At 45.8% G+C, this 21,555-nt stretch overlaps 1 protein-coding gene across 1 annotated transcript in view; it reads left to right on the top strand.

The window, feature by feature from the left end:
- The first annotated feature begins 16,677 nt into the window (after positions 1-16,677).
- The window catches only part of LOC146199924 (bcl-2-related ovarian killer protein-like), a 151,966-nt gene continuing 147,088 nt past the window's right edge, over positions 16,678-21,555 (top strand). Inside the window, exon 1 of the mRNA XM_084595299.1 lies at positions 16,678-17,511. Within this exon, the coding sequence (XP_084451425.1) occupies positions 17,005-17,511 (507 nt within the window). The 5' untranslated portion in view covers positions 16,678-17,004. The remainder of the gene's footprint in view (positions 17,512-21,555) is intronic.

Here is a 21,555-nt window from a genome sequence, read left to right as displayed (position 1 = left end):
CTCGCGGCCTCCGCGTTCACTTCCTGCGCGTGGCCTATCATCAAACAAGATGTCCGTCACCAGGTGATGACCGAATGGCGACGCGAGGCGGACACTGGAAAACGGAACGGATGTTTTTAAAGCGGCTCTAGGAAGAGCCCCTGTCGGGAAGGGTCAGCAGAAGGTCTGCCGTCCCTGCCGTGCCCTCCCTCTAGTACTTACCGCCCTGAATACCTCTAACTAGCAAAACAGCAGCAGCGGGCGCAGGTTTGGCTTCGCTCCGCGAGTCACTCCCCACAACATCTACACTTTTGTCTCCTCCCAACGCAGTGCAACCGGGAATAATTTTCTGGTGCTTGCATTTAGCGTATTACTAAAACAGTATCACATATACTTCAACCTTCTCTGTTCCATATCAAAATAAAAAATAGCGAGTATGACATTTCAGGAACAAAATTGAGGCACGCGGCCTCAAGTTTACCACAGATGTTTGAGGCGCGGATCAGGCTCAGCTTCGGCTCAGTGTAACAAAGCTGCAGCGCTATAGGCTTGCTTGTTCCGTCCTCGAAAAAACAGCTCAAAAGACAAACACAAGAGCAAAAAAACACAAGACGAGCGCTTACTCACAACTGAAAGTTTATTTGTGAAAATTATGAAAGTTATGTTATGGTAAGTTTAGTGTAGTCACTTTTTCTATATATTGCGTTCCCTCCTTGAATAAACTTTCAGTTTTCAGTCAGCGCTTGTCTTGTGTTTCTTTGCTCTGGTGTTTGTCTTTTGCGCTGTTTTTCCATGCAATATGTTCCACCAACTCGCCCGTTTTGCTATAGTCTCGTAATAGACTAGCCTCTTTCTCACAGTCGGGAAAACGTTCGCCAAAACATGAAGGGACCAGAGGCAGAAACACGCGCGTCTTTCTGCGTCGTGTCCCATCGTGCTCTGTGCATTTTTTGTTATTTGTCGCTTAATCGACTAGCCTGGCAATCTGCACTACTTTGTCACAGTGGCCTCAGAAAACGAACTGGTCGAGCAGGCAAGAAAACTTGTGGACTAAACATTCGAGCAGCATACTGCACCCAACAGAAGTCGTTCGTCGCCACCTATAGCCGGAGCTTCAAATACTCGCTCCTCACGCGGCTACATCCGCTCGTTCATCGATCATGCTCTCGCAATGAGCGGACCGCGGCTGAGCACCGACAACTGTCAGTTTAATTGCCGTTAGCTAGAACCGGCCTTCGCATTCACATATGCGCACGCTTGCTTAACGCATCGCAAGCAGCTGCGGCTGACGGCGAGTCTGACGCCTCGGAGCGCACGTTCTCGCTGTAGAGATCTGGATGCCGTGAAGCGTCAGATGGCACGTTCCGAGCGCTAAACGAGCAGGAGAAATAAAGGGTTAAATAGCGCACGGAGTGCAAGGTAGTCGGTCCACAGCACATAGACAGTACATCGTATATAGCACGTCCCGTAGCCCATTTACGAGGATGAAGTGAAGAGAATGAGATAACACCCTGAAGCATATAGCATATGTATATGAAAATGGTGTGGTGTAGCGATAGGCAACTAGAAATATGTTGCAACTACGGCTCTAGTTTAAGAGTGAAGTTTCGTGCCTGGGGGCTGATGTTCAGTCGCGACTAGGAATTAGTGAAAGAACGTCTCGCTGACTAACAAAAGATCCTCATCGTAGAGGGGAATGTCTGGACATAGTTCGTTGAGCGATAAGCGCCGAGTAGAAATTAGTACGAAGAAAGGCTGCGGAAACAAGACGGGTTGTAATTTATTAGGTATTGCAACGCAAACACTGTTGAATCACACTAATTGAAAATTACAAGAGAAAATATATCAACAATTTATGAAACCATGAGCAAGGAAATATAATTTCATATATCAGGTAAACGTAGCAAACTTCTTTGGAATGGGAATGAAAAGCGGACTCCAGACTTGTATTTAGATTACGTAAAGAAGCTGCGTCCTGCTGTTTGAATCGAGGTCCGCGTTTCTTGAAAGAGGCAAGCTACAAAACGAAATTTGGGAATGATGTTGGCAGATGGCTATGCAGTTTGCATCAATTATGAGGACACAATTAAGCACATATTGTTTAAATATATAAGCATCCGTCTGAATATCCTACTCGCTGTCTCCGAGGCCCTAGCATGCAGGCATCACTAAGTTAGCTCTAACTTTTCTTCACGTGATACGGCAAAAAAGGGCTCGCATATTGGCACTTTAAACGCAGAGAAGTAACCTAATTATTTAATGTAAGGATTCAAAATTAGTGCAGAATAGAGGTCACCAATATGTGCGATATAAATAAGAGACAACTTGATTAGAGCGCCTTTAATTTTGAGAGATGTGTTTAATACAATTAGTCACAAAAACTGATGCAGCCACTAAATTCTCTTTAAGCGATAAAACGGCAGCATTCTGGTCCTCACCTGCATTTATTTTGTGCGTTTTCGTCCGTTTCATAGTTGCATTCATCAGCACATCACTCGACAGCCATCGGTTGTTGAGATAGTGTTTCGAGTTGGCCAATGTGGCATTATGCAATTTCTCTCATCTGGCTGGCACTCCGTAAATGGCCTTACGTGATCACCTCACTGTTATGATATCATCACCGAAACGACTAACAAAACGTTTCATCTCTCAAGGCGGCGAACTTCGCTGTCACAAAACTTTAACAATATCGCATTCAGAAAAAATTCCGGACAGCGCACCACCAATCTATCCATGCATTCGACCACCTCAAAGTCCACTCATCTTCATATGAGGTTCTTTTCTATCCGACAGCGAGAGACCGTGCTCTGCTGCAGCCACCTGATCTTCCTTTCTAGAACAGACGTCGGTGAAGGATTCCCAGTAACTGCTCCGCTTTATGAAAAGCACAGACCTAATCGAAAGACTATGAGTTTGCTATGATATGACTGGGACGTGATGTGATGTGGCGTGTCTGTTATGTGACTGTACTAACTTCAACTATCCCTCTCTCACAACTTTTATATTCACTCGTCCCCTTCCCCCAGTGCCGGGTAGCAAACCGGTTGCTTTTACTGGTTAACCTCCCTGCCTTTCCTCCTCATCTTCCTCCTCCTGCTCCTCTCGACGCAGAAGCAATGAAACAACAGAATGTGTTTGGGAATCACAGTCCACAGACTTGAAATGAAGATAACGGCCAGTGTGCGTGTGTTTTCGGTACATGTTAACATTTACACGCGAGAACTGTCGGCAGACGAGCACATCCAAAAAAGGTGAGGCGGCCATTGATCTTCTCTTCGACGGCGAACTGCATGGCAGGTTTCGAGCTGCTCATGTAGCCAGTAAACGCGGGCAAAGCTTCTTTTTTGTGGATGCAAAAGCAATCGTCAACGTATCTTAGGAACATCTTGGGTGTGGGCCTGAAGAATGCAAGTGCGCGGTCTTCGATTTTTCCCATTGTTCAGTTTGCGACTGTTACGGAAATGAATGCAGCCATAGCCGCTCCGTGGATTTCCCTATTCGGAACATCCTCAAATGTAAAATATTGTGTTGGACAGACAAAAGCGGAGTAGTCGGGCTAGGCCTTGCGAATTGATAAGTATCTCCGGTAGTGTCGGGTCGGACTCGAGGGTGGCGGTACAGACTTCCACGGCAAGGTCGATCAGCTGGTGAATAGGGATTTTACGTCGAGTGAAACCATCACTTCTCCGGGGTATATTTCTAGATACCGGACTTTTTAGATGAAGTCTTTGGTGCTCTGGGATGTGCGCAGGGCTCCTGCCGACATGTCGGGAAATCACACGGTGCAGATATTTTGATAAACTCTGAAGTGGCGAACGCGTGAAATTCACTATAGGGCGCATCGGGACATCAGGGATATGAATCGTAGGTAGTCCATAGATTACAGGTGCTGAACCATTGTGGCAAAGCAGGAATACAGGGACATGTGCTATGGCGGAACCTTTCGAAAGACGTCAGCCAGCAGCTTCGGAAGTTATCTCTGAATCTTTGCCGTTAGATCTGGTGCGAGTCGAGCGTACGTGCTAGCGTCTTCCATAAGGACCCCCCCCCCCCCCCCCCCCCAAGAAGAGAGAAGTTGCTGGCCCTGCTTGTAAAACTGTAAAATTTCTAGGAACGACGCCGCCATCTGGTGGTGCTCAGCTAAGCGGTTGCTAATCGCGGCTGTTCAAGGTCATTCATGGCTGCGGCCACGGCATACGTGACGAGCTGAAACCAGGCGTGATGTCACTTTCGCAACAAAAGGCTTGGTGTGGCGCGTAGTAGGTTAACAGACTCTGCTGGTGATCGTAGGAGTAAAAGTTCTATCCCCAGTGGAGGATTTGAATGAATATGTGAATGCTCATTCCCAGTGGGGGATTTGAATGAGTACTTGAATACCTATTTTTGGCATATTAGGGCGCGAACCATGCTGTCTAGAATTTTATTCCTGTAAAATCTGACTGGATACAATTATTAAGCTAAGGTGTTAGGGTTACAGGCCCCATTCTTCACAAATCTCTGCGTCAACATTGTCGGTGCCGGCGCTGTGACGGTACACGGAAGTTTTCATGGCTCGGCACTGACTGGTCGTAAGGCTGTCTGACGTCAAGTGACAACATGGCATGGCCGATTTGACAGCAGCCGTTGACTAGAGCTTCTCTTCCAGATGGGAGGTTTAAATCAGAGCCAAGCATTCCAGCTGCCTTGCATTCCCAGTTAGACACGTTATAGGCCACGCAGGTACGCTCGTGTGGCTCGGTTAAAGCTTCGTGTCTATGTCCGTTGGTGTCCCGCATAATATAGCACCTTACTAATTTATGCTAAGGAATATGTATGTAATATTAGAGGAAGGAATTAGAGATATTTGATTCAGCGAGTAGCAGTGTGCCTCTACAGGAGTAGCTGCAAGAAGAGCAGGAAAACGGGAGCCATTCTCGCTGTTCCTTCATTCCCTTAAATGCGGAGCTTAACTGCCCAAAAATATTTTGTAATTTTTTTTTGCGAGTCTCTTATATTTGGCATACGAATATTTTGTCGTAAGCAGCGCTTATTTAGATTTTTCATAAATTCCAGGCAAGTCAGAAATCTATTTACTATGGTAGGATAAGTTGAAATACAGAAACCTTTTTTTCGTGCGGCTTATATTCTATTTAACTGAGACCACACGGCAATTCTCTTCCACGCATCTTTCCATTGTTTGTGTGCTTAGCGCCGTTAATATCTCGGAGTTCCCTGTTTTCCTGCGGTGAGCGGAAGGAATTGTAGGATTTGTTGTAGGAATATAGGAATTGTAGGGACGTTAATAAAGAAAATACGCAATCGTTCCACACAGTACATACGTGTTAGAATTTCAGTCTGCTGTTTTGCAAGAACATCTGCAACTTATCGGTTGAACTCAATTCCTGTAGGAATCTTATAAAAAAATAGGTGGCGTTTAGTGAATTGTTTACTTTCTCGAATGCAAGAAAAAAAAGGTAATACTTCGGACTAGTTCAATGGACACTTAAGAGCCCTAATTATTTCGCTTCAATAGTGTGTTTTTTTTCTTTTTTTATAGGACACAGGTTTATGAGATCATGTTGCACTAGTGCGCGTACCGGTGAAGCATCTAAGAAGCTTGTAATAAAGAAAGCTAGAAGAGTTCGCGAAATTTAAACATTTCCCTTCCTGTTTAGCAGTTACGTGCAACAATAGCAAACGGCTATAATATCTCTCCCGTTTTAAGCAACCCGTCGTGTTGATAATGGTTGATTTGCTTTTGGATGAGAAAATTAACATGAAAAATTATAAACTAACGATGCATCAGCGAGTTTGAATATATAAAGTTCAGTTTTTATAAAGACAGCGTTGAAGGCCCCGTTCACCATAAAATTCGGCGTGGCGGCTGGCGGTCGCCCGCCTGCTTCGCGTTGTGAGCAACAAATCACGAACATGGCGCTTTCAGGCGATCGCTGGCAGCTGACATGGCAGCGCACTCACTGTTATAGGTTGACTGACGTTCCGTTTGCCAGGAGCTGAGTAGATTTTAATGTGAGAGGGTAATATCAGAATCAGTTTGCCAGGACCCTTTGCATTCTGAGCAAGTGACGTTATCTCTAGGCTACGCAGGCACGTTCATATGGCTTGGTTAAAGCGAGGATTTTTGTGTGGGCTGGTAGCCTACGCTCTCGTGTCACACCCTTAAAGGCGGAGCTTAACTGTCCACCATACATTATATATATATATATATATATATATATATATATATATATATATATATATATATATATATATATATATATAAATTACCTGCTAGTCTATCGCCGCTATTTGTGGACAGCGATGATATGCATCGCTTCTATTACCTTTTCATACATAGTTGTTTGTCACTTTTCCTACTTTTTTACTGCTTCCTAAGAATATAACTTTTGAGTCCCATTTTTGAAACTGCCGTGTAAGCTACGAGTGCCTGCAAGTGCAAAACCATATGAAGAGAAATTCTACATGCGGCGACCAGGCTTTGCAACCCATGAGAAAAAAAAAGCTTCTAGAGGGCACTAAAGTGCGATGAGGATAAAGCAATTATAGCGCGGCGGATCGTAGCCCTCCCCTACAGCACCTTTATCTCCCTCTCTTCTTTCATTCCCACCTTCTTCCCTTCCTTTACTGCGTGGTACATGTGTGCACGATCTGCGGAGGGGCCTGGCGAAAATGAAATGGGGTACAGCCCCGGGTTGGGACACATTTACAGTCAAGTTACTGGCTAACTTACCCGACCTGGGCTACCAGTCCTTATTGGATTACATCAATTCAATTGGCATTGGGGATGCGCCATTCCCCATTGATTAGAAGACTGCTCTGGTCACTTTCATTCCAAAAGCTGGCAAGGCTATCAACACGGATAAACTTCGCCCCATCTCTCTAACATTGTATGCGGGCAAACTAATGGAGACACTGGTGCGTGACAGGTTGTCCAAGTTCATGTAAAATAAACACATCTTCGCAGACTCCATGTTCGGATTTCGCCCGCACAGGTCCGCACAGGATGTTCTGCTACATCTTAGTCGGGACGTTCTTGACCCGGTCGAATGCCCTCACAACGACAGGGTCATACTCGCCTTAGACTTGAAAGAGCCTTCGACAACATTATTCATGAGGTAATACTCACTCATCTTTCACAGAGCGGCTGCGGACGCAACGCGTTCAGATACATTCGGCAGTTATTCGCAGATCATTAGTCCTACAATAAAATCCAGGACACCGAACATGCCCGTTCACAATTTGAGCCAAAGGAACACCACAGGGTGCAGTGCTGTCTTCTCTCTTATTTAGTCTGGCGATGATGCACCTACCAGCCCAGTTGGGTGCTGTAACTAGTGTGCAGCATGTACTCTATGCCAATTACATCCCCCTGTGGGTCACGCAAAGTTCCCTTGGAGATATTGAGGCCAAACTGCAGCAAGCGGCAACCATAGTGAAACTATAAGCTCGCCGCTGCGGCCTTCAATGCTCCCCAAAAAATCTGAATTTGTAGACATACACCCCTTACCAAAGTGTAAGGTAAGGGGTGTATGTCTCCTGTTTTTGGAGACAGGAACAATTCCTGAACGCACAGAAGTCTGAGTACTGGGGCGTCTATGTTGATCAATATGATCAACATAGACGCTCGGACACTACCTTGGCGAAACTCCATAAGGTGGGGGACTAGGTGGGCCGTATGGTCCGCCGGATTTCTAACAAACGTAGGAGGTTGTGGTGCAAAGACGCCTTGCGGCTGGCGCATGCATTCGCGACCAGTCGAATCTTGTATTCGCCTCCTTACCTCCACCTTCAGAAAGAAAGCGAGGAAGCGCTCGAAGTCATCCTGCGCAAACTCCGGTATAATTACAAAAATGAAGTGCATCGCAAAGCGCTTGTCTCTATATATAACCGCTGTTTCTCGTCTTCTGCAAGCATAGGGTCAGTTCAGAAATACACATTAACAGCGCTTACGGAAAACAAACAAGAAAACAAAATACTTGACCTGTGTACATTGTTTCACCTGATATATACAGTTAACTTTACATATGTTTTCGCATAAAATATCAAGAAAAGGTGATATCAAAATCAGTTTTCAGATGAAAACCTCAATCAAAAGAACTGTACGGCATATATTTTTTTTCACGTTTCATTACGGCTGGACTGCAGTACGTGTTCTTTCCCGTTTGGCCAGCCGTCTCCAAGCGTAATAGACGAATAGCCTTCGCCGTCCAGCTTGCCAGAGCGCTCAAACAATGTAAAGCAGAGACGAAAACATGAGCATACTATGTAGCTCATATTGTACGGCCAACGTATAGTCTTGCTAATCTCTAATTCTTCGTCATGAGCCTCTACATTTCATCAAGGGTGGGAACTAGAACATAGCATTTATTCTTTATTAAATTATCACCCCGCTTAGCCCGAGGGCGCTACAGCAGGGGGGTTACAGAGTGGAAAAAAAAAACAAGTCTTCATTTATGGAGCGAACTTCATGACCTAAAAGCAGATTCCTTTCACTAATAGATCGAAAAAAAAAGGAACTGGCATACATGTTAGTTCTGGCACGGTATTCCAAAATTTTGAAACAATGATCTGTGCGAGCAGAGACGTATTGTGGCCTATGTGTGTATATTTCCTTTCGAGTACGTGCCTCTTTTGTTGGGATATATTGGGTACAAGAGTTTAAGTCGTAATTTCCTTTTTCGAGAGGAGAGGGTTTCCCATCCTAATTCATTTTTCATGACAGTGCAGCTATCAGTTCTCGAGTACCGACACAGAACAAACCTTGCTGCTCTATTCTGGATGTTTTCAATTTTATTGCTGAGTGTTGTTTTCCAAGAGTCCCAAACGGCACAAGCGTGTTCGAGCAGTGGTCGAACGTACGTTAAGTAGGCTATTGATTTCAAACAAGGCGGCACGTGTTTCAGATTTTTCTGTATAGTGTTTAAGGTCCTGGCGGCTTTTGCAACTATGGTATCCACATGTGTATTCCATGAACAGTCGGCTTGAAGTGTCACACCTAAGTATTTATGCGCCACTTTTTGTGCTACTACAATACCGCTGATGCTATACTCTGAGGCTAACTTATGTTTTTTACGTGCAAACGTAACATGAACATATTTTTTAGTGTTTAGCTTCATTTTCCATCTCTGCTGTGATGGACCGATGTGTTCGCAACCGATGGCAGTGCTGATATGTTCAATAATAGAAAAATGTATCTCGGCCAAAGTACGCCATTGGTCAAACATTTTTTTTGCTTTCCGAGTATTTTGTTGTGCCAAGAAATCTACTCGGCCGAGCATTTCCTACGCAAAGAACTACCCGGTAGCGCTGGAGGTAGAACACCGCTATCCCGCTCAGGAGGAGGACGCTCAGTCTACTGGGCCATAGCTTTGCTGTATATGTGATTGCCATAGTGTGGCCCCCTGGATGTTTACACATATTTGAAGACGACAGTATTATAATTCGAGTGGACAACGAGATTAACCACAAGGTCGTCTGATCGTGTCGTGTCGCATTGCCGTATTTAACGATTGAAATATCCCACCTTGTGTTTGGCGCATCCAAGCCTTGCTCACGTTTGCACCATAATAATATAACTAAGTAACGAATGATTCAATCTAAACCTTATCGATGCAATTCGACAGCTATCTCTCTTTGATGAAGCGTTCCTGCTACCCGTTACAACAAGGGAACCATAGCTTAAATTGCAGGATCAGATGGAGTGTCAATAAACAAGCGTGTCCAGGAATCCAGTCGCATGTGCATTCCCGAGCGCCCGTATTTTCGCTTATCTGTGGGCGCTTCCTGCTAGCGCTCTGGCAATGACATCGGGTAACAAAAAAAAAAAAAGGTAACCAGTGATTCACGACCGTGCGGGTGTTTCCGCGAATTGCTTTATGCTCGAACTGATACTTCTGCGAATTGAATTCAAAACACATTGAACGCTACATGTGTAAATCCAGGATCACAGACAGAGCGAACAATTTTCTTGCTCTTCTGCGGTAGAAACTGCCTATATCTTTCTTGAAAGTCCTGTTGCTTGAAAAGAGGCAATTGATTGAGGCCCTGTGCGTCCGCTCCTGCGGTCATCGAACTTTGCTCGGGGTAAAGGAAACGCATGGGCGGTCCGCTTAGTGGAAACCGGCTGTTGCTGCGTTCTGCAAAACTAAACAGAACGTTTGCGGAAGCGACCGGAGCAGGGTGAGAATAGCCGTAAACAGGCGTCTGACCACAGGAAGCCTGCAAGCTGCTGATAGGTGACATTGCTGAACTAGTTGTGAGGAAAGGCGAGAAAGCAATCATCTGGATCACTGTTTCACGTTACACTGTGGCACGTCATTACCTTAAAAACAAAACTTGAAGAATATGTTGTTATTTAGTTGGGGTCATGAACCCTGTGGGTAATAAAAAATGCACTTAATAAAGGTTCTACACAAACATGTGAGCAGTGGTATATAGTTTTTAGCCGTATCTGCCCGGATTAGTAACTATTTTGTTAAGGATCTAAACAAGCACCTGACTGGGTCGAGAATAGTGGACTTTAGCAGTCTTTGGCACATAAACTGCCAGTCATTCCTCCCTAAAGGTCGTCGTTTATCCAGCGGCGACCACATAATTCTCCATACATCATACTATATAAACGCTGTCATGATGTCGAGAGTATTGACATGACTCATGGAAAATAATGAGTGCTAGACTGCACAGTGCGGAAGCAATCTTGGTCATAATGGCATGCGTAGCCAGTAGCCCCTTCAATACACGAGTCAGAGTATTTTTCCGATATATAAAAATCGATTCTATATCGTGAGGCTATATGGAATAGCACATTGCCGTAAAAAAAAGAGAGGAAGATTCAAGGCTCTGATATTAAGTATGAATAATTATCAATAGCACTGCTTAGGCAACTAGTACTGTCATTCTTTCATGACTAAAAAATTTGTTCAGATGCATTAGTCTTTTGACTACTCACTGGTTATCGAGCATAAACGAATTTGTCTCATCTGCACCTTTACTTAACGGCCCGCTCTATATCACTTAAGTTTTCGCGCATTTCATTCATTCATTCACTCATTGACTCACTTCTCTTACGCTGTATTTCATTTCATTTATTTTCTCCTTAAGGGCCTCAGAGCATTAGATTAGAGATTGAATAATCCGACGCGGCAGTTGATTGAACTTTAGCTCAATCAACCTCTGTGTCTGTATATAAAGCATTTTTAAGTCATCGGCAAAGTTATCCTCGAGTATGTCAAGTGATTTATCGAGTCTAAAAAAGTCGCTTCCTTGTTAAAATCTTTCAGCAGTTTCAGGAGCCCTCACGTTCTATAAATTGTTCCGTCTTTACCACATATCAGCCCCCTCGCACGCGCATAGAGCGCTTTTTACTGTCAATAGCGGTCAAGCCATCCCGTCAAAATGCAGAAAAATTTGCCAATCGCGCCGTTGCTGTTTTTCGCGTCCCCGATCTCAGGCGATTTAGTTTCGTAAGCGGCAAGAAACAGTAGCCGCAGACACATCAGGCCAAGTGCGTCTGGAGCCTCCACAGCGTCGCACCGCTTCATCGGCCATGGGGATCGCAGCGGCGGGGCCATATTTTTCTTTCTCGAAGTGAAAATCACGCGATTGTGTTTCCCAGTCACGTTCTACCGCGGCGACGAAGCGCTGAAGGCGCACGCACGCGGAAATACGCCGACGATCCTACGCGGTTCGTCAAACGGTACAGCATCGTACGGTACGCAGAAGGATAAAGAAAAGATGACATAAACTCCCTCTTTATTATTCTTTCTAAATCCTCCATCAAAGGTCGCGGCACCACTCACATGATTTGCTCGTCTCTGTCCTTCTTTCATGTTGTTGCTTTTCATCTTCATGCTACACTGGCTGTATAGAATCTTCGGGAAGCCATCTGGGAGCGCCAGTTGATTCCGACTCGATCCACGTCCGAAAGGGGGGGGGGGGGGGCGCAATGCACCCATTGCCTAGCGCGACCACTGCGACACCATGCTGACGTACGCTGTAGCGGGTCAGGGCCAGACGTCCCCCTGTCACGTGCTCACCATGCGTACTTACTAAATGCAGTTTCGCTCTGAATGCATCGATTGCTCCGATCGCATCGTGTGTGTGCAGCATTAGATGCATGCACTAGGAGCAGCAGCCCTTGTCGTGCCTGTCGGTTTTACACCAAGGCGAGCTGCATGTACACTGCGCCACGGGGGCAACATATGGCTTGACAAGTAGTGGAGCTGATATTAGGAAATACTTTAAATGCATCGCCACTTACCTGATTGATTTGGTGCACTCAGTAGATACGTGGTTGTTATTGGCGTTTCAAATACACTGTATATATCTTTTTCTCGGTGCCAGTTCTCTCAATCTTGTTCAGCTAACATGCCCAAAAGCACGTACTGTATACCCGGGATCAAGGGTGTCTTAACGGCAGCCACTTTAATTTATTTGTTATCAATCGATATAAAATCATTGCTATATTGTGCAACAATATGAATCACAAAAGCTGTCACAAACTTGCCAATATGCCCCATTCCTATTCGTTGACCTTGACCAGCGGACAAAAGAGGCGACGATATAGGTGAAAGTTTGTACAGTTTTTGTGATGTTATCGGTGCGTAATTTGAGCCCAGGTGTCGTAACTCCTTGAAGGCTACGAGAACTTTTTCGAGTCCTCTATAGAGCATTTCGCGCGTGCTCTTGGCTATAACCTGCGATTTCGCTCTAGAAGATATTAAATGCGACGTAATGAAGACTTGTACATGAAATTTTCAGGAGTGCCTTTTCTCAGAGGCATTCGCAGATGCACTCTTGACTTGTACGACTGTAAGGCATGAAGACGAAAAGAAGTATGACATAACAACTTTCAAGCAACAATGAGAGCCCCTGATCTGCTTTATATTGTAGGCAGCAAGTCCTCTTCAAGTAATCATAAACAAATTGAGGATCAAAACGTAGTGCGCTTCAAAAATATTCCTGTGAGGTAATCATCCCTGTTGTCACACATTAGCAGATGACGCTGTTGGCCTTTACTAAATTTTTGAGTTTACATTCGCTCGCAACTGTTTACCTAAATTTATTATGAACTTCTTTTTTAAGTACTCTCAATACCGTTGAAATTACAGAGGGAAGTGAGTAAATAGGAAACGCAACGAAAACACTAAATGTGGCAAAAGAATAAAATACAAGTTAGGCTCCTAACTATTAATGTTAGCTCTGACATTTTCAGATGTTTCGTGATCTTCAATGGCAGCTACGAGCCTGGGAAGGTGGTTCCAGTCCTGAGATGTGCGTGGAATACAACGTTGAGAAAAGCAATCACTACTGCAAGAGGTGATCCCTGCATAGCCAATCTAGTCGATGAGATCCTTCTGAATGATGCGTCAGATTAGAGGTAGGTTCTTTGCGCAGGTGGTGCTATCGCAAGCATATTATTTTCCTACTAAGCAAAATTTGACCAACTACTGCTAGAAGCAGTGGTAAGACGCACGACTACTGTGCCGGAGTATCCGGGTTCGAACCCGACCGTGGCGGCTGCCCGTGTCGTGAAGAGGTGACCGTGTGTTGAGCGATGTCAGCGCACGTTACCCCAGGTCATCAAAATTACTCAAGAGCCCTCCACTACGGCACCCCTTTCTCTCTATCCACTTTCACTCCCACCTTTCTCCCTTCCCTTACGGCACGGTTAAGGTATCCACAGAAGCAAGTGTGACAAATACTGCGCAGGGTCATGTGAAGCAACTACAAAACAACAGCGAGAAGCAATCAAATGTAGACCTAGGGTTTATTTCGTGGTGAAAATAATTCCAGTCCGAATGTATAGCTGTCCCATATAAATCAAACACAATTATTCCGAAGAGATTAATTCGAGTTTTGCGGCTCAATAAGCAGCTCGCTCGAGTGCCAGACAGAGTAGCCGTATTCGAGTTTAGGGCGTGCCGAAGTCTCGTTTTTTTTTTTTTTTTTTAAGAATCAATTTTGGTGACACTGGAGTAGCAGAAATACTACGATCAAGGCGTTCAAACATTCAATTAGGTTTACTTCCGTAGTTAGCACGACGCTACCAAGTAAGATCTGACGTGATATTTATATACGGCATGGTAGCGGTGAGATAGTGTTATTAAAGCGGTAGAATTCTAGAAGTAGCTGAGTACCTGATACACATTATGCGTTGCACATAATTGCCGTTGTCAGAAGCCAGCGGTTGTATCAATCAAACATGGCTTTAATGTCCGTTTGTAATGTGTTATTATCCTGGTCGTTAGTGATCTCCTTAAGTACTGTGCACTCATCATCGAGCAGATAAATGGTAGAGGTGAGAGGCTGGGGGGGGGGGGGGGGTCATTAATGTAGGTTAGGAAAGGGAAGGGATCCAAGATCGAGCCATTAGGCACCCCAGAGAGGTCTTAACTATAATATGATGTATGATTGTAACATATGTTACAAACCGAGAGCGGCGGCAAAGGAAGTGCTCTAGCCACGTTACGATTTCATTATCAAGGTCAAGGAGTCTTTACTTTATATTCAAAGGCTTGCGGCAAGCTTTCTTGAAAGCCATGGAAAATCAAAGAAAGTGCAGTTGGCAACCGAGCGCCCATCAAAGATTAGATGGAGCTTATACTTAAAAGTAATTAGCTTTATTTCACGGGAGAATATCGGAAGCCATGCTCTGCGTCTGAGAAAAATGAATTCGATCCAAACAAGTTGACAATGCGAAGTATATAATGAGCTCAAAGATTTTATATATAGGATGCTGGTTAGTGATACCGGGCGGTAGCTATATCGGAAGTAATACACTTTGAAGGGCTAGTGGGTTCATAATAATTGAATGAGTAAAACTGCGCGAAAAAGACGGGACGTAAGAAACACACAGGCACAAACAAAGCCTGCGCCTTGTTTGTGCCTGTGTGCTTCTTACGTCCCATCTTTTTCGCGCAGTTTTACTCGTTCAGCTATATCGGGAAGCAGTTTACCTAATTTAGGGAATGCAGTCACCATCCCAACTCTCCCATCATCGGGAATATATCCCCTGATAGTAGACTGCTGAAATCTCAAAATCAAACGTAGAAAAGAAGACGCCTTTATGGCTTTAAATATTTGTCAATTAAAAAGGTAGATCACGTGCATACCTTTTCAAAAACTGAATCGTTTGTTTTAGTACCGCTGCTGTCAACACCAATGACATCCGTAGGCAAATAATTCTAGGATGGAGTATTAGCTTACAATAAACCGTAGATCACCAACAGTTCACCAAAAGCTGTTCACGAAGTGCACAACAAGAATGGTCGGGCGTTCAGCCTGAGTGACAGAAGTGCCACTTTAATCAGTTAGCATTACAGAGGTTTGCGAGAAAGCGTTAACACGGCACTAAAATTTATTACGTTTATTGCGAAGCATATGCGTGGTCTACGTTTCCCTCCTGTATGAATGGGATCTTCACCTTTCCTTAGTGCTGCAATATAAATTCTGTTATCGTCTTGATATGTCGTCCAACGGTCTATTGAAGGAGCTAGTTTTGCCGCGCAATATAGACGCATTTTTCGGTTGGTAACCTGCACAAACCATATAGGTCTAAATTTGCGTTGTGCCAAGATGTGCTGAGGATCGCAGTTATTGCCCTTTTAGGTTGGTTTGTAACTTTCTGATTGAAAATGTTCCAGTTCGCGCTTCGGTGCGAAAAATGCATCGTACATATGTATAGAAAGGTAGCTAGCTCTCTGTTAATTATTCCAAAGTTAGCTCAACGGTAGTCGGTATTGCTTTATATGGTATTTATTGATTTAGTTTCACCGACTGTAATTCCACAACTTTACAGTAAGTCGTCGCATAAATTACGCACGTGGCATACCAGCAAATCTAGGTGTGTGCAAGCGGTTAAAATTAGTTCAAGGGTACTGGAGCTAATATTAGGCTAACTGGTGAGTTTTCAAACCAGTTGGCAAAATTAAAGGCAGAGAAAAGGTATCAGAATTCTCTATCAAATGGTGTTTAGGCCAGGACCTCGGGATCATTACGAATTGCTTAGAAAGTGGCAAATCAGATAAAAATATTCGTGCAGTAGGATGAGGTGCTGATGCCGCATTAAATGAGTAATGGAACTGCGAAACAAAGTTAAATTAGTAGTAATGTAAGCTATTTATTTCTCAAGCAATTTCTTCTTCCTAAACACAGGGTGTAAAAGATTTTATTGTCATAGATATATCTAGTTTCACCTCAAAAACCAAAGAACTAAAGAATGTGTTCGCCAATCGTATCCGCGTTGCTATGCTCTGCATCTTGCCAGTCTTTACATGTCCGTTCCACGCATTTTGTGTTCCGGAAGTCCTAAGTAAAGCAGCAATCCAGCTGGCACCATCAGATCTAATGAAAGTCTTCGTCTTGCTAGATAGCCGCCAATCGTGACCACCGCATACGTTCGCCACACCCAGCTCCTAGCCCACAATCATCCCTGCTCTCCCGCTAAAAAACGCCATTCGCAATGTCGAAAGAGCGACATCAAGTTGTGTGCGATCCCCGCTTAACTGCGCACCGACAGCACCGCGTGCACCTCACGCCCAGGTTTCCGATTCGGAAACCGGCGCGCAACGTTGCCGCGAATCCTCCCTCACCCACTCTCCTAGACCTTATTCTCTCCCTCGTTATGCACACACAGAGAAAGCAGCTGCCGGTGCGCGATCCATTGAGAGAGAGAGAAATCAAGCGCCCGCAACACAACTACGGGCAGCGACGCGGCGGCCTCGTCGGATACCGGATCTGGCGGCAGCGACAGGGCAACAGCAGCGCCGCGCGCACGGAGCAACAGACGATGACGGCGACGCGAACCGCCCGCAAAGCGCGCCGCCGACAGTAGCGGCAGCGGCCACTCACTCCGCGCGCGACTATCGACGGGTGAAGTCGCGTCAGAGGTCTCCGGGCAGTGGCCGGTGGTGTGCTTCTCCGAGGTCTCCACCGTCTCGCCTCTCCGGTGTGCCTTTGTGCGTGCGCGTACGCCTCCGAGCGGAGTACACCGCGAACCACGCGGTCACCTAGGCCCTCGCGCACATGGCCAACCTCCTGCAGCCTCCTTCGGCCAACGGCAGTGTTGTTAGCGGCGGCGGCCTGTCTGCGCCCAGCAGTCCGTCTCAGGGCAATCGGTTGACCGTGCCAGGATCCCAGGGTCCCCGCGACCGCAAGTACAGCCTCCCTCTCCAGCTCCAGCGCAGGCCCTCGTTGTCGGGCTACGCTGCGGCCGTCGAGTCGGCGCGCGAGGATGCCCGCCGCCGCAAGTTCAGCCAAGTGGGCCAAGTTGTCTCGCACCGACTGTCCACCACCATAGGCTGGAAAGTGTACACGGTGACCACCCAGGAAGTGGCCGACCAGGCCAAGAGCCTCTGCGGTCGCTACCTGCGCGCCAAGCTCAAGTCGTGCGGCGCAGTGCACAAGAAGCTGGGCCTGCAGCGGCTTCGCAGCGTGAGCAACATGAGCGTAGGATACCTCACGTCGGACGTTGCACAGAGGCTGCGACTCGTGTGTTCCGAGCTGGAGAACTCGCACCCCGACCTGTACCAGGTGAGTGGGGGACGCCCGCTGCTAGTGTCGCGTGCGTTTGTCCGTTTGTGTTGTGCAAACGTGTGTAAGCGTGTACAAACGAAGCATGCCACTGACGACAACTTCACCCGTTTGCATATATATAATTTCCAAAGGAACAAAATGAAATAGGAAGACATAACTAAGTGCCGCACATCTGATTCACAAGGTTTAGCGTGTATTAATCCATATTTTCCTCGCAGCCTCTCTCCTCTAACCCCGTGTTTTATGCGCGAACGCTTTCAACTTCCTTCATTTCCCCTGTGGGGAAGCTCTTACTGGGATTCCCATAAAGCAGCGCTGTTAATTTAATGCGGTTGCTATCCTGCTATAATGCTTTAAAATGGTTCGTCGGCACCGCAGGTCGGTGCCGACTGTAACATCAGGCAAGCTGCGAATAAAGCAGAGAGAACCTCATGAAAGCTGCAGGTACATTTCTTCAGAGAGGAAGTTCATCCTAAGGATTCCTATTTTTCTAAATAAGATCTCGGAATTTCAGCTGAAGAATTTCTAAGTTACTCATAGCTTTCCCGCACAGCTTTTCTGATGGGAATGCTGGAAATTTAGCACGGCTTGTGTTCAGTTTTGGTAAACTGCGAGGTGATTTTTTTCTGCTAGTGTTCAGACTTTGCGGGGAAGACTTCGTTTATTACAGTTTCTCCCACGAATTTCAATGCTTACTCTCCGCAAGCTACAAAATAGTTGATTTAAACGATGAATTTTCCGTCATTACAGTTTCCGGCTATCGGTCATTTTAATGATGGAGTTGATATAATGATAACGGCACAGTCAAGTGGAAAAGATGTGAGAACATATTGAATTGCGGCTGATGGAAGCATAACGTGATGCAGTCTAATGTGCCTTACCGGCGAGGGCTTGCTAGTACTCGACCGTAGCTCAGAGGTTTAATCCACAAATGCCGTAAGCGCGATGCTTTGGATGACATATGCCGAAACCCTATCAGCACTTTGTAAACGACGAAATGACTGAAATTCGCATCCAGCTTTCGCAACAAATGAGCTTACTTGACTGGCTTGAGAAGTGGACGTACTTGCAGCTTGAGATCCGTGCGCCATTTTCTTCTATAGGCAAGACAAGCTCACGCACCACAATATAGGGTGAAACTGGAGTCGTAAACTCTGCACTCAACCATTTAGAAGCAGCGACAATCACGGCTAACCAAGTCTTTACCCATATGTAGTAGGATGATCTTCCTCGTTGGTGATGTAGACTGTCAGGAGGAATTGAAGTGCGGCTTCTTTTTCCTCGAGTATAAACTTCGTGTCCACGTTTTCCTTGCCTTGCGGCCACAAGATGGATTTTATTATGTTTTATTTCGGCAATACAGAAATATATGCTGCTGTTGGCCGGCCTTCGCATAGACACATCACCGTTTCGCGACTTTCCGCGAACAAAGAACGCCACTAGGTCGCTACGAGGGACGCTTAAGCAAATGTAAATCATCAGGCGATGATGCAAATGTTACGGTTTGCGTCGCACGTGCAGACTTTCTCCCATAATGACTGAAAATTGGCAAGTAGCGGGAATACGCTTTTTAAACTACTCCCGCTTCAGTTGCAGCCCGATCACACTATTGTGCACCCTCTGTGAAGCCCTTGATGGTGGTCTCGGTTTCAGAATGAACGTAATATGTGCAACTATAAGCGAAAACATGGATGTTTTTAAACTCGGGCGAATAGGGGGCGGAAGGCCTAGATGGTTTACGCGTCCAGCTCAGAGGGACCAAGGAACACTGGCACATCCTTAGCTGCCACTAGACGCTGCCGGCGGTTTGCCTGTAGGGATTTGTTGCGGAAAAAAAAACGCTAGGTGTCTATACATATTTCCTTTACCGTAGCTATCACTAATAAGTCATGCCTGTCATAATATTCAGCATATCTTTTCTTGCGGACGAGCTATTACCAAAGAATCTTCCTATTTCCTATAAGAAAGCATGGGAAGATGGCTAAGACATGCACGCTTCATGTAGCCCAAGCTTATCGGCAACCTGAACATCATATCGGTTACCTGTGTCTTAGGCTCATTATGGAAATGCGCGCGTTGTGAGTGCAGGTGAATGTTACAATTATGATGACAATGATGGTTGGTTTGTGGGGTTTAACGTCCCAGAGCAAAGGATAACGGCTGACATTTACATCATTGGTGCTGGCATTTACAGCATTAGCTAACGACTGGCGCGTAACATCTTTTCTTCCACACGGATGCTCCTCTAGCATGGCGCGGTAACTGACGTCTGACACGGCCTCCATTTTGAAAGCGTGATGGGAACAAAATATGTTGCAGTCCGTTCAGTCCCGTATTTTATCTCTGGTCCGATTATGTTTTCCTCTACAGACCATGATTGGGGTTGTGTCGATACTGGTATCTAAGTGGACATCCCTTGCCCATTCACTTCTGATCGGCAGGGGGATAAAGCTGCTGCGTTTAAGGGGAATGAGCGCTGCAAGTGTGGCTTCAAACAGGAAAGCTCACTGAATAAGATAATGAGAAGTCCGAAATGCCCCCGTTAGCCCTAGTACGGCCGTTATCACCCCACGGGCTGCACCTACTATAGTGCACTTCAAACGAGAAGAGACGAAACAGTCACTTGTTTATACTTTGACATCTTACTTTCGAATTCCGACGCTTTCTGTTTTGGAGCTGCAGAGGCAGCCGTCTAGGGCACCAGAAACAGCAGAACCACACTACGCGCGTTGCATTATGCAGAGGCGCTGACGTTGTTGGGGGAAGTCAACGCCTCGCAAGGCGAAGGTCAATCTGTCATACTTGGAGCCCTGCTTAGGCAGCTGTCTCCGCTCTCCTTCCTTCTTTCTGCCCTTGTACCGTTTCTGATTGCGTTTGCGAATATTGTCGACGCAGCGCTGTCGTCTTCTGTTTATTATCTTCTAATATTTCTACGTCTCTGGTCGGCTTGACCTCTCCATTGTTCTTGCTGTATTTCTATGACTGAGTTATACATTTTATGAATTCTGCCTCGATGCATGACACTTTGTTCATAAATATGTTTCTGCGTACGCAGCTGCACAGTTGGCGCTTGACTTAAGCAGGGGACACGCACCTAAATCGGCAGCGTTATCAGAGGCTGATCTAAGAATGGAGGGACGTGTGGCGTTTCGTGCAGTAAGACGAGTGGTTTGTAAAAATGTACCGTGATTCATACTGGCTGTGCATGCAAAAAAGGAAACAGCGCGTGAAGCATAAAGCTGTGCACAACAAAAGCTGGGTGAAAAATCAACCTTATAGCATTTTGACGAAGCAATCGACAGCGCGAACCTCATTCGGATATTTTGGGCTTCAAGCACATTATGCGCCCCCCCCCCCCCCCCCCCCCTCGGTGTTTTCCATTGAGCGACATAGTACATTTAAGGGGCAACTAGGAGGCTGCTTGGAGGATGGGCTCGGACACTCGTATCTAACATACGGGCGGAGTCCAGAATAAACAGGAGGACTCTTATAATATGGACTCTTCGCCGTAGTTATTTTCTGACATGTCGCAGACAGAAAATAGAGAGGTTCATATGTGGCAGGACCAATGGTATTTGTTAACAGAAATCCTATGTACTTGCAGTTTTTAGTTTTTGCGTCAAAGCTTCACATAGTACGAATTCTGAATCATGCTGTGCGGCAATATGCCATCATCTGTACGCTGCAGTCCCTTCAATCAACTTTGTGATCGACGTTTTTCCACTTACTGTCCACTAATTAATTCGTACTTGCGCAGGTATTTAGACAAACGTTGCTGAGCGTTGTGGCAACTCTTGTGCCAAGGCGTGAAACTGTTTTAGACACTGACTCACTGAGCGCGAGCAAGAAAAAAATAATATCCCACGTTCAAGCGGACGCTTATGTCTGTAGTCGTCGCTCGCTTTCTCCCCCTCCGCTCCGCGCTTTCTCCAGAAAGCGCGGACCGGTATTCTTTGAGTGGAGTCTTAGCCCGCCGGTGCCGAGGCGCCTAATCCATTGTGGCTGGAAGCCGTAATTGCTCTTAAAGATGCATCGTGCGGC

The sequence above is a fragment of the Amblyomma maculatum genome, chromosome 2, assembly GCF_055883805.1.
Source record: "Amblyomma maculatum isolate TAMU_Amacu chromosome 2, ASM5588380v1, whole genome shotgun sequence".
Taxonomy (NCBI): domain Eukaryota; kingdom Metazoa; phylum Arthropoda; class Arachnida; order Ixodida; family Ixodidae; genus Amblyomma; species Amblyomma maculatum.
The sequence above is the reverse complement of the archived record's forward strand: the minus strand, read 5'-3'. Positions and strand labels throughout refer to the sequence as shown.